The 17,407-nt window shown below is 39.7% G+C and overlaps 3 protein-coding genes across 3 annotated transcripts; 1 reads left to right on the top strand and 2 right to left on the bottom strand.

Moving 5' to 3' along the window:
• Positions 1–1,414: 1,414 nt before the first annotated feature.
• Positions 1,415–2,616, top strand: LOC112180620 (E3 ubiquitin-protein ligase ATL23). The gene is made up of 2 exons (XM_024319177.2): positions 1,415–2,269; positions 2,366–2,616. Exons 1-2 carry the CDS (start codon positions 1,843–1,845, stop codon positions 2,614–2,616), a joined length of 678 nt encoding a protein of 225 aa, XP_024174945.1. The 5' UTR covers positions 1,415–1,842.
• Positions 2,617–2,912: 296 nt separating this feature from the next.
• LOC112180621 (protein DELETION OF SUV3 SUPPRESSOR 1(I)) lies at positions 2,913–4,717 on the bottom strand. The gene is made up of 3 exons (XM_024319178.2): positions 4,556–4,717; positions 4,225–4,324; positions 2,913–3,310 (listed from the first exon to the last, which is right to left on the bottom strand). Exons 2-3 carry the CDS (start codon positions 4,316–4,318, stop codon positions 3,177–3,179), a joined length of 228 nt encoding a protein of 75 aa, XP_024174946.1. The 5' UTR covers positions 4,319–4,324; positions 4,556–4,717; the 3' UTR covers positions 2,913–3,176.
• Positions 4,718–6,651: 1,934 nt separating this feature from the next.
• Positions 6,652–8,940, bottom strand: LOC112176968 (U-box domain-containing protein 19). The gene has a single exon (XM_024315113.2). It carries the CDS (start codon positions 8,885–8,887, stop codon positions 6,827–6,829), a length of 2,061 nt encoding a protein of 686 aa, XP_024170881.1. The 5' UTR covers positions 8,888–8,940; the 3' UTR covers positions 6,652–6,826.
• Positions 8,941–17,407: the final 8,467 nt, after the last annotated feature.

Below are 17,407 nucleotides of genomic sequence, written 5' to 3' on the forward strand. Positions count from 1 at the left end.
TTTGATGTGCTGGATCATGGAAATTAATGCTGAGAATAGATTCTGGTGTTGACAGCCTAATTATGATGCAGACCAATTAAAGAAAAAGACCTAAATAATTATGATTAGACTCATTACAGTGAGATATTAGTCTAGTTCAATTATGCATGATGATATCATAACAGAAATTGTGAATAATTATTGGAAAATACTTCAGCTGCCTCAGGAAAAAAAAAAGTCAAAACCCTAGGAGAGCTCTCTCTCTCGCTCTAGCAAACCTCAGGCCGGTGACGGCTAGTACTTTCCTCTTCCTCATCGACAAACCCTAGCGCCGTCCCCATGGTCAGGCTTCCATGGAGGCATTCGCCGCTTTCACATCCTCTTTTGTTCCAGGCTGTTGATCGGCCATTTCCTTGTTTCAGGGAAGGGTGGATTGCATGCTGTTTGGATTGGCTCAGCTTCCGGCAGGGATGGTTTCTTGGTCAGAGGAGGAGACCCGAGATCCGATTCGAGCGGCGGCTTCCTTCTTATAGGGATTGGAAGATTTTCGATGAAGGTACAGGAATAGCAGCAAAGTCTTGGCAGAAGGGAGTCGGAGCCCTGCTTTGGTGGAAGATCATGATGCTGTGGTTGTTGTGGGTGCCGATCGACGGCGGCGACGGGATTGGTCAAGCACTGAGTCTAGATGTCGTGTTCTTGGAGGTCCAGATCAATGGGATGGGGTACTCACGAGATCTATGGAAGATCTGGGTTTGGGACCCAGGAATTAACGATCTGCCTGTTGGTTTTGCCGATTTTGGTGGTGTTCCTCCACCGGGAGATTAGTCTCCGACCATATTCAAGGGCAAGGAGGTGGGGATCGAGCTTGGGTCGTTTGGGCCTTAGTTCGAATGTGGTGTCATCAAACCATATCTTGTGACCTGCTGGATCTTACATTTGTGGGAGGCTTTTTGCAATCTACTAATATTTTCGTACACCAATTGAGGTCTCTAGGCTAACTTACTTGCTGTTCAGTTGCTTTGAGTCATGTATTTTTCACTAGGTTGTGGTTTTCTCTTGTTTGTTGCTTGTCTAATTGTGCGCATTTGTTTACAATAAGGGTCACCTGTCATTTGTTTGGCGACTTATGCCATCTACAATTGTTGGTATGAGATAACATGTGATGTACATGCTTTCTGGCCATGAATAAGTAATGAAGTTATCTATTTCTAAAAGAAAAAAAAAATGGAAAATACTTCATTGATCACTAGATATACCATATTCCAAGCCAATCTTAACTCAAGAAACCTTGTAGTTCACTCAACTGTTTAGTAAGTGTTCTAAATCAACCGAAAGTTTATGACTTTGAGACTAATCGAACTTTCTACTTTCTTTCTAACCTATAACTTATCAGTTATAGACTAGTCTTAAACTTTGAAATGAAACATTTTTTTCTCTTTCTGGTAGAACTTTGAATGAAATGTTTCTGGTTGAATGTTCTGTAAGGTGCAATATGTCGTTTTCTTTTCATTTATAAACAAATTGATCATTATTGGTAAGGTCAGGATGCTCCTGTGTAATTTATTAACACAAAGAAGACAGAAGCAGCAGTCCACTAGTGACAAATTTGCCATCTTCAACCAAACAAACTCAAACCCAAGGGAGGAACACATGTAAGAACAACCCTACTTTTTTCCCCGACTATCTGTTCCATCAGTTTCTTCAGGTTTCACCAAAGCATTCTGAAGATTCTCTACGAGGATAAGATGATGCATGAAGGCCATCTTCACAAGCTTTTAGCTTGCCCCTTTTTGTTTATTAGTACATGATTAAGTTTCGAAGGCTGCTAACAATCTTCTGGAGTCGAAACGAGAATTCTGTGTGATGGTCATGGAGATTGTTATCTCTGTGATTCTACTGTTTGTTGGGATTGCTGTTTTGGTGGTCATTCATATTTGTATAGTTGGGAGAACATTCAATGGAGGCAGTAACATTCAAGGTGTTGGTATGGTGGTTCAAAGAAGAAGCTTTGGGATGAAAAGGATGTCCATTGAGGAGTTGAATATGCTTCCTTGCTTTGACTACATGGCAGGAGAGAAAGGGAGTACTGATAGCCCTGTGGAATGTGCAGTTTGTTTGGAAAATATCAAGGCAGGCGAAAAGTGCAGGTTGTTGCCAAATTGCGGGCACAGCTTCCATGCTCAATGCATAGACTCGTGGTTGTTGAAGACGCCGGTTTGTCCAGTATGCCGGAGTTGTGTCAATCGTCCAAAGATTGATGTGAGTGTCGGTGAGGAAGCTAGTGTTGCAGGTGAGTTTAGTGTCGAAATGACGTAGAAGTTAGAACCAAGTTCACCTTTATTGTGCTTTGGGCTTTGTTTGTTGATATTGATCTTCTTGTTAACAGTGATCTTGATATTAGCTTTTCACCACCTGAATTCAGATAACATTCGAGGCAAAGGCTTTCTCGCTTTGCCTCTTTTCTATGTTTTGCCGAAAATAACTCGATGCTGGTTCTTTGCCAAAAGTCATGTTGTTGTTGGACGCAACTCGCACGCGTTCTTGCTTTTGTGCTTTTGGAAAATTTGTATGCTCTGTACTTTTGTTATTGGGTTTCAAAGTCCTCACTATTTTGCTTCTCACCCTGCAAGACGCTAAATTTGAAGCAATTTACCTCATTTGAAAAATTGAAAGAACTATTTCAAACCATCCATCGAATACGACAAAGGAATTTTTTTGACAGTTTTGAGTACTGCTAACATAGAACGGCCTCACCTATGTAGAAACTAGCAGGCAGGCTTCGGGAATTTCGCGCACCAAGGGTTACAGTGCTGCTAAGCCAAGTACGACCTCTATATATACAAAAGATCCGAGGCAAACAAGCATATTCATGATAATATTATTCTAGAAAGGAATTATCTCACTTCCCCCAATCAAGACCAAGCCATAGAATGCAAGCATAAAAGCAAACTGCTCTATACGAAATTAACTAAATGATCAACTACTAGTTAACAACGTTTAGGGGAAGTCGAAAAGATTTAAGAACTCAAACTACAGAATGTTTAATACAGAACTTCATTAGAAATGTCAACAACATCGTATGTCTCTAACAGGCATCTGATGGTTTGAAAAGAAAATCAAGCAAACCCATCTCAACTTCAACCAACTCATATAGTGCAGAGAACAGAAAGGGATGAGCAAATGACTAAGCCTGCAGACTAATCTTTCTTCTCAGTGTTGTTTTCCAATTCCCTCCTCAGCTGCAGAGAGAAGTCATCATTAACGTCATCATCATCCCAGTCATCCTCCCACTGTTGTGTCACTTCCTTGCCTTCCTCTTTGTCCTCCCATTCTAATATCATTCAAAACAAATAACAGAGAAGTAAGAATGCAGCAGAATTCCTACTCCAACAACATAGCAAACTTTTATTTGCTATTCAGTATTAATAAGAAGAAAAAGAAAAAGAAAAATGTAAGCACTCTAACAAGCAATGAAGAGCAGCATTGCGCTTACACAAAACAAGTTAGTAGTAGGAATGCAGCAGAATTCCTACTCAATCAACATAACAGACTATCATTTGCTATGAAGTATAAAGAAAAAAAAAATGCAAGCTCGTTTGCAGAGCAGCATCGCGCTTGCACAAAGCAAATAAGTAGTAGGAATGCAGCAGAATTGTTACTCCATCAACATAACATTCTGACTATCATGTGCTATTAAGTATGAACAAGAAAAACCAACACGAGCACTCTCTACAAGCAATGCAGAGCAGCATCGTGCTTACACAAATCAAATAAGTTAGAACTGGCACAACTCCTATTTGATCAAGATAACAAGCAGAGACAATAGTCTAACACCTATAAATCGCTAAAAACCAGAAAACAATCGAAGGAATCTAACCCAGTTATGCAAAGCAGCATCGAGATTAAACAAAGTAAATATGCATGTACAACAACCACAAGCCACAGCTTGGATAACAAAAGTTGAGAATCCGAAAACTAAAGGTCAGCTGGGGAGTTGCCGATTTGAATTCGTCATCTAATTAACGAATTTCAACAGTCTGAGCATACTAGAGGCTATAACTGAGACACCCAGAAACTTATATCACAATGCTGATGCAGACAAGCCAAAATCACCAAGAGATCGATAACATTCAATTCCAAGTATTCAACATTCCCAATTTGACAATTTATTCAACTCGAAACCCTAACAAGCACAATCGAGACTGAAATTAAAATTCCAGCTCATTGAAAGGTGCAATTACACACCTTCATTGATTTCAAACTCTTCGAACTCGTCATCGTCTTCGAACAGGTCCATCTTGGCGACCTCAGTCACTGCCTTGGGCTCCGTCGCCGCCATCTCAAACTGTCGCAACAAAAACCGTTTCAGATTTCAAAATCAAGAAAGAAAAAAAAATAAAAAATAATAATAATCGAAAGTCACCACCGATTCCTGTTGTTCTTAGCTTAATTTTTCATACCACAATTCATATTAAGAAAGAGTGAAAATTTAACTTGGAGCAGTTCAGCCCAAATGGAAAAAAAAAAACCCTAGCTTTGCTTGTCCGAGAATAGAGAAGCAGAAAACTGGGATTACCGGATTTCAGGGGGCGATGAAATCCTCTAGCCTTGCGGTTCAGACGGAAAGACGCTCCAGGAGTTGAAAGCTGTGATCAAAGCGGTGTGTCGTACTTATAGGATCGTTGATTTCAGCCTTTCAGGCCTTCCGATCAATCTAAACGACACCGTTCCTGCCGTTTAGTCAATTAGTTGGGAATGACCTTTGCTTTTTGGTCAGGGATAGAGAACACGTATCACCGTGTTTTTTTTTAAAACTTTTTCTTTTTGGACCCGAAAAATTAAAAATTAAGGGGTACTAATCCCTAACGATTAGTAGGGATCAAGATCATTAAGCTTGGTCTCAAACTTGATTGTTCAAAAAAGATTCGGTTATAGGTCAAACTTAAGCTTTATTACAAACTCGTTTCGACCATAATGATGCGTTTAAAGTTCGAATTTAATTTATTTCGCTTGTTTATATAAAGGACTAGAACTTAATCGAAGCTGGTGTAAAACAGTAGAGAAATCATTGATTGGTAGCAAATGAAATTGACTTCTCTAGGTAAGCGAGGTAGGGTGGCATTGAAGGTGAGGCATCGATGCGACCATTTTATTCTACAACAAAAGGACATTGGTGTAGTTTGTCACGACTAGGGATCGAGTTGCGGTGACGCACATTCTGTTCTCCAAATCGATGATTGTTTGGTGTTGTTTGGCACTTCATCTAGTGGTTGTGAATTGTTGAAGGGACAACGACAGTAGTGACAGAGACACCACTTGGCTGCCATGCTGTCACTATTTTTGTTTTGAGTTATTATTACAAATGGTACCTGAACTTATCTTCTATTTTATCGATGGTACCTGAACTTCAATTTTGATCACAACCAGTACCTGAACTTTTCGATTTCATTTTAAATGATACCTAAGGCCACATTCGGTTACTATTCCGGCCAAAAAACCCAAATCGAAAAAAAAAAAAAAAAAAAAAAAGTTCAAGGCAATTCTATTACCAAAAAATCATCACTATATATGATTGCAACCCTTGAAATCATCACTATAATTGCCTCCCATGCAGTTTTTAGTCGGAATAGTGACCGGAGGTGGTTCTATGTACCATTTAAAATGAAATCGAAAAGTTTGGGTACTGGTTGTGATCAAAATTGAAGTTCAGGTACCATCGATAAGATTGATGTATAGTTCAGGTACCATTTGTGATAATAACCCTTTTGTTTTTGTTTGATGTCAAGGTTCTACAAAAGATTTCAAGCTTAGGTTGTACGGTACTGGTTGTATATTCTCCCTAGATCTGTTTTCTTGCAAAAAAACTCTTATATGGCTCTATGTTCTTTATAGATATGTTATTGTTGTGTACCATAAATGTGTGCTTAGGTGGGTTAGGTCAATTCTTTTTTTTTCAAGAGTAAAGTGTTCTTATTAGTCTATAAGCTCGTTCTTTGTTTGTAACGAATGGTAATAGTAAATTCTTTTAAGAAAGGTAAAAATCATCGACTAATGGCAATGGGAAGTAAAGCTAAATTTCTATCAAGTGGATATCACCTAAAGTAAAACTATAGTACCCATTGGAAATTCTATTTTGAAGTGACAAATTGAAGCTTCATTATTGTTCTAGAATCGTATGAACTCTTCCAACCTAAATGACAAGGAGGGAGTTTGGCTTGTTAGCAGAATCCAACCCTTATATTTGTCCTTAATGAGTAATCGTTGTTTCTATTAGAGATCACAGGGAGCTATTGAACAACCATTAAAAAAGGAAATCAGACACAAATCTCACAATCAACATAATGCTACAAAACCATGAGTAATACACTCATTACTACCATGGGTCTCTCTTCTACTGGTTTAACATGGTGGGACATACCCCCAGATCTTATTTTTTCCCATTGTCGGAAAGACTGTTTGGGGTTGCCTAATTTTTGTGTTCGTTAGTTACGCTTTCTTCTTGTATTTATCATTTGTTTTCTCTTCCGATTGTTTTCTTTGGAGGAGTTTTGTGTTTTATGTCCCCTCCTCCTTTTTGTACTTTTCTTTTCTTTTCTTCGAAATAAAATTCAATAGGGGGGTGAGCCGTCTAGGCTTTTCCTCTGTTTATTAAAAAAAAAAAACACTCATTCATATATTTCACACCGTCTTATTTTCCACTACATGAAAAAAATTTCAGATACAACCCTATAATGTTATCTAACATATCTAACTCACATAGCAAATAGCTCCTGCAAAAACTGAGCTATAATCCAATGTATATAATCCTATTTACATGGAATTTCAAGGAAGATTTTGAGACAATGCGTCACCGATCATGAATGGCAAGGTCACATGGAACTGCAGAGCTTATGATCCATCTGGAGGAGCTGGTTTCATGGAAGCTATGCAGAACTTTGATGAGGGCACGCGATTTCTTGCCCGCATTGGAGGTTCCCTCTGTCAAAAGCGAAAATAGTGAAGCCATTAACGATTGGTCCTTGGCTAAAAGAGCAACAACTTCCACACCACCATTAATGCACAAAGCCAGCAATGTTGAAACACAGTACTCTTTCACAGATTGGGATGTTGACGATTGAAGAATGCCGGTGATCAGATGCAAGGATTTCGAGTTTAGAATTGCAAATGCTCCTTCAACGTTCTCAGCTAAGAATGAGACAACTGCTAGTGTGTCACTTAGAAGCTCGACTTTTTCTGATGAGGCTAGTATATCAATTAGCAATGGAACAGCGCCTGCTTCAAGCACTCTATGGTGGTTTTTGGGCAAGAGAAGAAGCCCGAAAATCGCTACCACAGCATTTTTCTTCCCACAAGGTGTTCCTTCCTTCATCAAATCTACAAGACCCCGGATAGCCTCAGGTGTTTCTCCGATCAATTTCCGATACTCCTTCACCGAAGTGAGATAGAAAATTGTTGCAGCTGCACTTTGCCTCGCTTCCCATGTCAGTCCATGTTTAAGCACAGCAAGAATTGAAGTTAGTCCCCTGCATTCAACTATCAATCTCTTGCCACTTCCATATTTCGAGAGCTTCAACAAGGCCGCCATTGCATTCTCTTGTGTACATGAACCTGTGGAACACAATAGGTTCAATAGAGGAGGTACTGCTCCTGCATTGATCAAACAAGACCTGTTGAAAATGTTCGATTTTGCAAGCAAACGAATCTCATATGCAGCCTTGTTTCTCTGTTCACTAGTACCAAATGCAAGCCTAGTGGTGAGAAACATTGAGAGAAACTTCATGGATTCCGAAGCAACCGGGCTCTTGGGCACAGTTGTTTGTGTTATGTCACTGCTTTGTTTTCCCAACCTTCCAAGGGAAACACCGTTGTAGGCACAGAAGTTTCTGATCAGCTTTCGGAGAATCAAATTGGGCACCAAGTCAGTGTTTATGAGCTTCTCCCCTGTATTGGGACAGAGCAAGTTTCCCCCTTTGAGCCATTTTTGAATTGAAGAACGATCATAAGTCTGCCCTGTAGATACAATCACTGGATCAAGCATTGGTTCAAGCGAAATTGGGCACCTAAAATCCTCGGTGTTTAAGCAAGTGAAGACCTCCATGTTGGACCTAAAATCGGCTTGACTTTCATCGAGGTTTCGATTATCCATCGTTTCGAAAATCACTCCCCTGCAGTAGCTCAAAAACCCAACCAAGCTGCTCAGAAATGGAACCTCTCTTCCTTGGCAAGCCGAACACTCGAAAGCAATTTCTTCCTCCAAGAACTTTATCTCCATGTTACACTCCCTCCAGCTTCTGATTCCAAGGTAATCAAGAACCCGCTTCACATCACTCGAATCGGGCTCAATTGTCTTCTCGAACTGATCCAATATCGAAAGCACCAACTTCTTGGCACTTACATCATCTGGATGAAGCTCAAATTTGCCCTTCCTCGATTGCCTCCTTACCAATTCAACCATCTCCTTCACTTCATCTTGAACATCGATCAAGCTCAAAGGAAGAACATCAAGCGCGGTGGAGACTGCTCGTATTAGAATCCGAAACTGAGTTGCGAGAAACTCACATTTTGTGAGCATCCACAGCCTTGCACCTTCCCTAGTGCAATCCTCCAACAAAAACCTGATTTTTTGCAAGGTGAGGTGGAGCTCAGAGAAGCTGAGAGCCACCGAGTCGGAAAGAACCAGCTCGCCGGCACAAATCTCCTCAAAGAAAATGTGAAGAATACTAATCTGGCGGATTGTTTCTCTGCAGTTTCGCTTTTGGGTTGCGAAGCATGTGGATTGGAAATTGAGTATGTTGCGGGAGAGAATTGTCAAAGAGACAAGAAGGGTCGCCGGAGAGACGCCTTGGCAAGGGTTAACCGCCGGGAATTTCAGAATCCGACGGTCACTCCGATCGAATTGTTTGATCATTTGAGGGTATAGAGTTTGAAGGAGAGCAGAGCTGCTCTGTTCTTTTGGGGTTGTACTTCAGAATCCAGGTATGAGAAGGAAGAGTTATTTATAGCAAGTTGTTAGGGAAATCGTGTGAACACGTGGCGAGGTTTTGTGATACCACGACTTGGGAGTGACGCTTTAACTGGATAGATTCACTGCAGTACAGTGCAGGTTGGTGGACACGTGGAGAGATATGGTTGGACACGTGCAAGTTCTCGGATCCTGGTCAAATGATTGTTCCGATTTCAGTACAGTACAGTTTAGACAGTTTCGTGTCGTTGATATTTGTGGGCCCCACGAGCCGACTGGGGACACGTGGATGAATCGATCACCGACGTGTTGTGGTGGATAAGAGTCATAAAACCGTGTTTATTTGTGAAGAGGACTTTTAATTGTTTTTTGGTACATAAATGGACTTAACTAGAAAAAACTAACTTTTCGTTATCTTAAATAATACTAGGTTTCAAACACTGGAAATTATTTTATGCACCGACGGTGTAAGTGATTCAATCCTTATAAAATAATCTCTCTTCAAACACATCCTATGGGTTTTGATAATTACATGAGAAGTTATTTCACATAATGTAAACAAAACTGTTGTACATATTTTGTTTTTTATTTTTATTTTTATTTTGTTAAATTTATTTTGTTTTTCTTTTAGGGTCATTGACCCAAAGCACCAAAATAACAAAAAATTATCCCACTTACTCCAGCAACAGATTTTTGTTCTCACACACACAATTTAACACAAAATGACTATTTTACTCTCAACTCAATTAAATAACTACAACCACTGCCACTCAATACCAATCTCTCTCTCTCTCTCTCTCTCTCTCTCTCTCTCTCTCTCTCTCTCTCTCTCTCTCTCTCTCTCTCTCTCTCTCTCTCTCTCTCTCTCTCTCTCCCCCTCATTCCCCACTTCCTACTGACTTCCGGCTCCGGCACTCTATCCACGCAGCCTACCTCTCTCTTCCAGACTCCGGTGTCGAGGACCAACCCGTCGGTGCTGCGCATCTCCGGCGTCGATCCACTCCCCGATCTTCACCTTGGCGCGACGTTGAGTTCTTTCCCAGATTCCTGCGTTCGATCCACTCCGCCGTCTCCTTGCCCTCACCGAGCGTTCGATCCACTCCGCTGCGCGTCACCGACATTCAATCCACTCTGCCGTTGCTCCGATATCGTATCCTCCAATGCTAAATGCAGGCCGGTGGCAGAGGAGAAAGGAGAAAGATGATTTGGCCAATTTCGCAGCTCCGGTGCCCAAATCAGGACTTGTAATGGAGGAGGAAGGCCTCTGGGATGCTGACCCGTCGTGGCAGAAGTTGCCGCACCGGAGGATTAGAGGTCACCGGTTCCTGGGTGCCCAGATTAGTTTATGGTTTATTTGTTTTTTTTTTTTTGGTAAAATAGAAAGAAAGAACAAAGAAAAAAAGGTTTTATTAGGGGCTAATAGACGTCTATTGGGGGCCAGTAGACGTCTATTGGGGGGCAATAGATGTTTTGAATTGATGTAATCTCCTCGTTTTTTTTCTTTAATCAAAGTTTTATTTGTGTAGTTTCAGGAAGATTAATTACCATTTCGGTAATCTAAACGTCTATTAGGGGGCAATAGACGTCTACTGAGGGCCAATACATGGTTGATAGTCGTCTATTGCCCCCAATAGACGTCTATTGGGGGCAATAGACGTCTATTGGGGGGGCAAAAAAACTTTCCGGTAAGATTTTCAGCAAGTTCCGGTGGGCGGCAGCCGGTGACCGGATTCTAGCAAAAGTTGGCCGGAATCCGGCGGCCGGTGACGAGCTCCGGCGAAGTCTCCTATGGTTTCTCTCTCTTCCATTTTCTCTATCTCTCTCTCTAAGTAACAAAGGGGTGAAGGGTAAAATGGTATTAAAAAAAATTAAAAACAAAAAAAAAAATCTTAATGGGGTATTAGGGAAGACTCCCTTAGAGTGTATTGGGTAAGAGAGAATTAAAAAAACTTAATGGGGTAAGTGTGAAAAAAATCCATAGAAATGGGGTAAATGGACAAAATCCCTTTCTTTTATTTGTGAATTGACCATTTTATCTTTTTCAAATATTTCAGTTCAAATGTTTTTTAATATTTGAAGGATATGTTGGTAAAATTTTTCTGTTTTGGCTTACAAACTCTCTTTTCTTAATAATAGTATAGATATAGATATAAAATCGATATGCACACTCGATCTTTAATATGGAAAAGGAGGCGTGTTGAGTTGGATTACTTCTCGGTATTTTGATCTCTGCTCTTAATAGCCTAGAAAAAAATTTCTCGAAAGTAAGTTGAGCATTAGATTATTGTAAAGATTATTTAAATGTTTTTCAATCAGTTAGAATTTGACATTTTTATTATTTTTATTTTTAATAGGATTTGATATTATTAGTCATCAAAGCCATAAAAACAGGTCAGAGTCTAACATGCACTTACTACTGAATCCGGTGATACCGGATAAACCTATCTAAGTCAATACTAAAATCATTAAAGTCTAAAGGGACGCTCGCCGGAAGTAAGCCTAAACAAGCAAGAACAACCTCGCTATTCTAAGGAAAAATCATTCATCTAGCCTAATCTGCCAGCACGCTATTGTGGTACAAATAACAACTAGAAACATCTTAGAACAACTCATAGAGGTTACTCCAACTCCATAAGGCTTGTAGCCAGATATCTAAAAACGGAGAGACTTAAGAAAATGCTTGCTCCTCCCCTTTAGGGTTGGAGCCAGCACCATCCTCAGTCTCTTTAGGAGCCAACAACCTCGGCAACAGGTTGGTCTTGCTCTTCTTGTCCAAAGCCATTGTAGCAGACTCAACCAGCCCAAGCTTGATCTCAAGACTAGGCCTGATAGCCCAAGCACCCCTCAGACCAAGTTTGAGCCCAGGCCCAACGACCCGATCGAAAGGGAAATAGGACCTAAACCTCTACTTCCGGCCAGCCTCAGTTGCCTCCAGGCCATCCGGCGGCCGGCCGTTCCACCCTTTCATCAAGAGCTAGAGTACCCTGAGTCGTCCGGCAGAAGACCCACGATCTGTCCTCGATTCCTTCAGCCTTCCCGGCAAGAAAACCCGATCGAAGAACGATATGCTCTCAACTATGATATGCGCTCACCTTAGTGCATCGATTCCTTCCGCTGGCTCCGATTTGGTATGCCGGATCTACTATTCCTCGACCTCGACCTGCAACAAAGCCGACTACCCTCGAGTGACCGTCTATACTACTCTAAACGTCGGCCTCCGTCTGCGTCAATCGAACCATCGATCGCGATTTCCTTCACACACAGTTCCTCCTTGTAAAAGGATGGTAACCAAACTCACCCTCACAAGGATCCCCATCGACCTCGAGCATCGACACTGAGCACGGCATGAAAATCAACCATTGAAGCTAGGCTGACCAAGGCCGCCGCTTGAAAAACCATGTGATATATGAACCCTTTATGCCTCCGAATTTGACATTTTTATTGTCAAGGAAATTGTGCAGCAGATAGATTTGCTCACCTTGTTAGTTTGTTTATCGTTGATGATATATGGTTAGATGAGAGTCTTACTATTATTCAGAATATTCTTTACAAGGATTATTGTCATTGCTTTTTTGTAGTTTGGGGTTTAGGTTTTATGTCTTTCTAATGCAAAACTCTAATGTTAGTGTAATAAATGAAATCAGGCGCAGGCTGAGCCTCATAGCTAGACTAGGTTCCAAACCCATGAAAATTAAAAGAAAAAATAAAATTGAATTTCAAACTTAAAACTCCCCTCAACATAATGGAGTTGTTAGTGGTAGTCTCATTCAGTGCGTCCAAAGAAGTAGTCCTCTTATTAAGGCTAGAGTTTAGTTAGGCCTTATCAACGGGCCGGGCCCATTCATAGCGGGCTTGGGCTGGGCCGGGCCAGGTCTTACTATATTTTTAAATAGTAGCAGGCCGGGCCGGGTTTTATTGTAAATCGAATGATCCAAGTCTGTCCATATAAAGCGGGTCTTGAGGGCTTTTTCGGACTTTTGCGGGTCGGGCCTTGCGGGTTTTTTAGGCCAGGCATTGCGGGCTTTATTTACAAATAAATCTTTAAAGATACTAATTTTTTTATAAACTTATATTTATATATCATACACTCCAAAGAGCAATGTCTATCAATTCAAAGAAAATAAAAAAACTAACCGTTGGATGTGATCATTACAATAAATTATGTGTGTGGTAAAAAATTTAGCCAATTTCACCATATTTTCGAATCCGATCGAATTGGTCAACCGTCGTCACTTCTATGTCTTCTTGGTTGACCAATGGCGTAACAACCGCGAAACATACTTATTTTTCTACATCACGTCTATAAATATTCCATCAATACATATACGTGGACATAATATAAAAATTTCAATTTTTATTATAAAGACGTTGACGTATACCAATTTGTCTCCTAAAGTTGTATGACTTATATATTGCATTTAAATTGTTGAGGTTCACTCTAAAGCAACCATGAAGTGGAAAATGAATTTAGAGAAACCAACCGCTTGATAGAGAGATTGTAATGTTTTATGGTGGTTGTAAAAAATCCAGCCTATTTGGTTCTCGTTTCGAATTCAATCAACTAGGTCAAACTTAGTTACTTTTATAAACCTATATTTATATATTATGCACTCCAAAGAGCAACCCCTACCAATTCAAAGAAAATGGAAAACCGACCGTTGGATGGGTTTATTACAATAAATTATGAGTGTGGTAAAAAATTTAGCCAATTTCACCATATTTTAGAATCCGATGGAATTGGTCAGCCGTTGTCACTTGTATGTTTTCTTAGTTGACCGATGGCTTGACGCTCTTATTTTTTCACATCACGTCTATAAGTATCCTATCGATGGATGTGCGTGTACATAAGATAAAAATTTCAATTTTAATTACAAAGATGTTGGCCTATATCAATTTGCCTCCTAAAGTTGTATGACTTGTACATTACATTTAAATTGTTGAGGTTCATTCTAAAGTAACCATGCAGTAGAAAATGAATTTAGAGAAACCAACCGCTCAATGGAGAGATTGTAATATTTTATGGTGGTTGTAAAAAATTCAGCCAATTTGGTTCTCGTTTCGAATTCAATCAACGAGGTCAAACTTAGTTATTCTTATAAACCTATATTTATATATCTTATACTCCAAATAGCAACCCCTATCAATTCAATAAAAATGAAAAAACTGACCGTTGGATGAGATTATTACAATAAATTATGAGTGTGGTAAAAAATTTAGCCAATTTTACTATATTTTCTAATCCGATTGAATTAGTCAACCGTCGTCACGATATGTAGAATATATATGCACATATTTTATGTAGAAGTATGAGAACTTCCACACATATATAAACACACACACACACACACACACACACACACACACACACATATATGTGTGTGTGTGTGTGTGTTTATATATGTGTGGAAGTTCTCATACTTATATATAGAATATGTGTTTATACGGGAAGGATCTGAAGCGGACGTCCGCAACCCATAAAAAGTACGGACGTCGACGCAGCAGGAGCTTTCAGGAGGCAACGGCGGCGCGGGGGCTGGCCATATGGAGGCCGAAGGCTTCCCAGACCTCTTATGGGCAGCGATCGAGGTCGGAGAAGGTCGGGGTTGCAGGTTTCTGGGCATCCATGGTTTCCAGCGAGCTCGCTGCACACTGCCGAGTTTCCGATCACCTTTGCCTTTGCCGCTTGATCGAGGCTGTCTGGGATGTCCAGAGGGTGCGTCCCGCACCCGCAGCGCAGCGATCGCCACCTTCCCGAAGCCAGAGGAGGGACGTCCGCACTTTTTCTGGGTTGCGGACGTCCTCTTCAGAACCTTTCCGTGTGTTTATATATATATATATATATATGTGTGTGTGTGTGTGTGTGTATGTGTGTGTTTATAAATATATATACTTATATAGATATATGTGTGTTCATAAATATATATATATATATATATATATATATATATATAACACATACATAAATAATAGTTTAGGGGCTTTTACGGGCCGGGCCGGGTTTTAGCCGGGTTTTTGACGGGCCGGCCCTCTATCCATCAAGGCAGGCTTTTTAACAGGCCGGGCCTGGCTTTTGGCCCTGCGGGCCGGCGGGCCTCCATCGGCCTACTTGATTCGCGGGCTTTTTGATGAGGCCTAAGTTTAGTGACAATTGAACTTGGATTCTCTATCCGTACTAGGATCTTACTGCTCATTCGACCCCTTCAGTGTTCCAACTACATTGTTATCTTCGCTTGGTGGTCCTTTAAAAGTTAGTGGGTTGCCATTTGAGCAGTAGTGTGGCATCACGAGCCAAAGCCTCAAGAAGAGAGACGATGACCCCAAAGGTTTAAAAATACTTGGTTTGTCCACCCTCCAGGCCTTTGGGATCCACCTGTCAACCGTGCTCAATATTATGATCTAAAGTAATCTAGAAACGATTGTTGCTTCGTAATTAGGGTAAGACCCGGTCTAAGGGCATCTCCAGTGAAAATTATTGGAGATGTCAAATAAAGTCTGTCAAATATTTGAAGGCTTATTTGGCCAATAGCCTTTGACAAATTTGGACCTTCATTCCAAGGGAATTGTCAAATTTAGTAGTGAAATATATTGTTGATTTTTTTTTATCCCTTTGTTTCTCCTTGTGTTGCGATTTAATTGGAGGAGCAATGAGAATCCGTTAGAAAGATTGAATAGCAGATTGGACAAAACTGTCAAATATAACAAATAAAGTTCATATTGTTTTCTCCATATCATCTTTAACACATGCACTAGAGTTGCATCGCATGTCAAAACTAACCGTTGGGCTCTCTAAGGCCTCGTTTAGTTCACGGAAATGAAATTAATTCTTTTGTGTTTCTCATAGGAAGGGAAATAAAATTTCCGAACAGCTTTCCATTCTGATGTTTGGTAACGTAAGGAAAGTTATCAGGAAAGTTGTTAAAAAGTTTGTAAATAATGTAATAAAATAATATATTGTGAGTAATAAGAGTAGTGCTACATACACCAAAAAATTATACAAAAAACTAATACCAAAGGATGTGGCATCCTACATGGCATATGTCCAGTCATCACATTCAATTAAATAATTTGCAGCATATTGTCTATCTAATAATATTCATTTTCAATTAACCTTAAAAAGTAATAAAAAAAAAACTTCCTTATCTGAAAGGAAGACGTGATGATCAAACAAAGCAATCTATAACTCTGCAAATTTAACAGTTCATAGATGTATAGAAAGAAGTGGATGATTATAAATACCCAGCCCTGAAAAATTAAACAAATTTTTTTTTGAGAAGAGAAAAAAAAAATTAAACATAACTGAAACAAGTCATGTAATCTAACTAAGATGACATTTATCTTTAGAAATTAGAAGCATCGACCTTTGATTCTTCAACTATTGATTAAGGCACTTGAGAAGGGGTGCGGAAGATGCCGATGCAGCAAGAATTCTTGGCTTCGGATTGGAGGCCGGAGGAATAGTAAAGTGTCTTTGCATGATTTGCCCTTCTTTGACAGTTTTATCGGATTCTTGTCTACAATTTTGCTCTGTCTTTGCTTGTATTCATGATTTCATGGCTATGACTATGGTGGGTCATCTTCACTGTGGAGGACTTTAGAGGTGTTCTATCAAAATAAAAATTTTACTTGTTGATTTTTATTTTAAATGAAAAAGAATAAAATAGGAAGACATGTGAGAAATTATTAAGATTAAGATGATGATGTGGCACATGCCACCTTATTTGGTATAAATTTTTTGTATAACATTTTGTGATTTTAAGCATTTTCCGAGTAATAAATGCAAGGAAAGAATGAGGAAAATAATTCCATTGAGATTTGGAAGGAACCACTTTCCCCCTTATTTTCCCTTCCTTCAGGAAACGATTTCCTTTCAATTTGCATCCCAAACGCAGGAAAGGAACAAGTTTCATTTCTTGATGCTTTTTTTCTGCGAACCAAACGTGGCATAAGTGAATTTTCCTTTCCATTGGGAAAGTGGATCCTGGGTGGGTTGGGGGGAATCATTTTTCACCTCTTTTTCCTTTCTATTGGGAAGCATTTTCCATTCCATTGTCACTCCCAAACACAGGAAAGGAATGACATTCCTTCCCTATGCCCAAAATCTGTGAAACAAACACAGCCGTAGGAGACGATGCAGTAGGAGACGACTGGGGACTACTTCCTACCAAAATGAGTGAATATCATTGCAAAATTCTTGAATGTTTGATTAATTAAAGCAATTTTGCCTTAAATATATCGAAGCTATAATTGGTAAATAAGAGTGATTTAATCATTTTGTCAGACTAAAAATGAGTGAATTTATAATTTTTTTGGGCGATGATTTCAACACTCCACGTTATACTACTTGGTGTATTGTATTTGGATTTGTGCAAACTTTTTCTAAATGACATACTTTTTGAAAAGTCTACAGACTTTTTAAAAAGTTGATAGACTGTTATGAATTTCTTAAAACCATTGATTTTAGCAACA

Source organism: Rosa chinensis, chromosome 7 (genome assembly GCF_002994745.2).
Source record: "Rosa chinensis cultivar Old Blush chromosome 7, RchiOBHm-V2, whole genome shotgun sequence".
NCBI lineage: Eukaryota > Viridiplantae > Streptophyta > Magnoliopsida > Rosales > Rosaceae > Rosa > Rosa chinensis.

Excerpts from the sequence above, each read along its gene's own strand:
- LOC112180621 (XM_024319178.2), bottom strand. The coding sequence starts at position 4,318 with ATGGCGGCGACGGAGCCCAAGGCAGTGACTGAGGTCGCCAAGATGGAC. Across the intron at positions 3,311-4,224 it reads AGAGTTTGAAATCAATGAAG|AATGGGAGGACAAAGAGGAA; the intron begins GTGTGTAATTGC and ends GAATGATATTAG.
- LOC112176968 (XM_024315113.2), bottom strand. The coding sequence starts at position 8,887 with ATGATCAAACAATTCGATCGGAGTGACCGTCGGATTCTGAAATTCCCG.
- LOC112180620 (XM_024319177.2), top strand. The coding sequence starts at position 1,843 with ATGGTCATGGAGATTGTTATCTCTGTGATTCTACTGTTTGTTGGGATT. Across the intron at positions 2,270-2,365 it reads TGAGGAAGCTAGTGTTGCAG|TGATCTTGATATTAGCTTTT; the intron begins GTGAGTTTAGTG and ends TCTTGTTAACAG.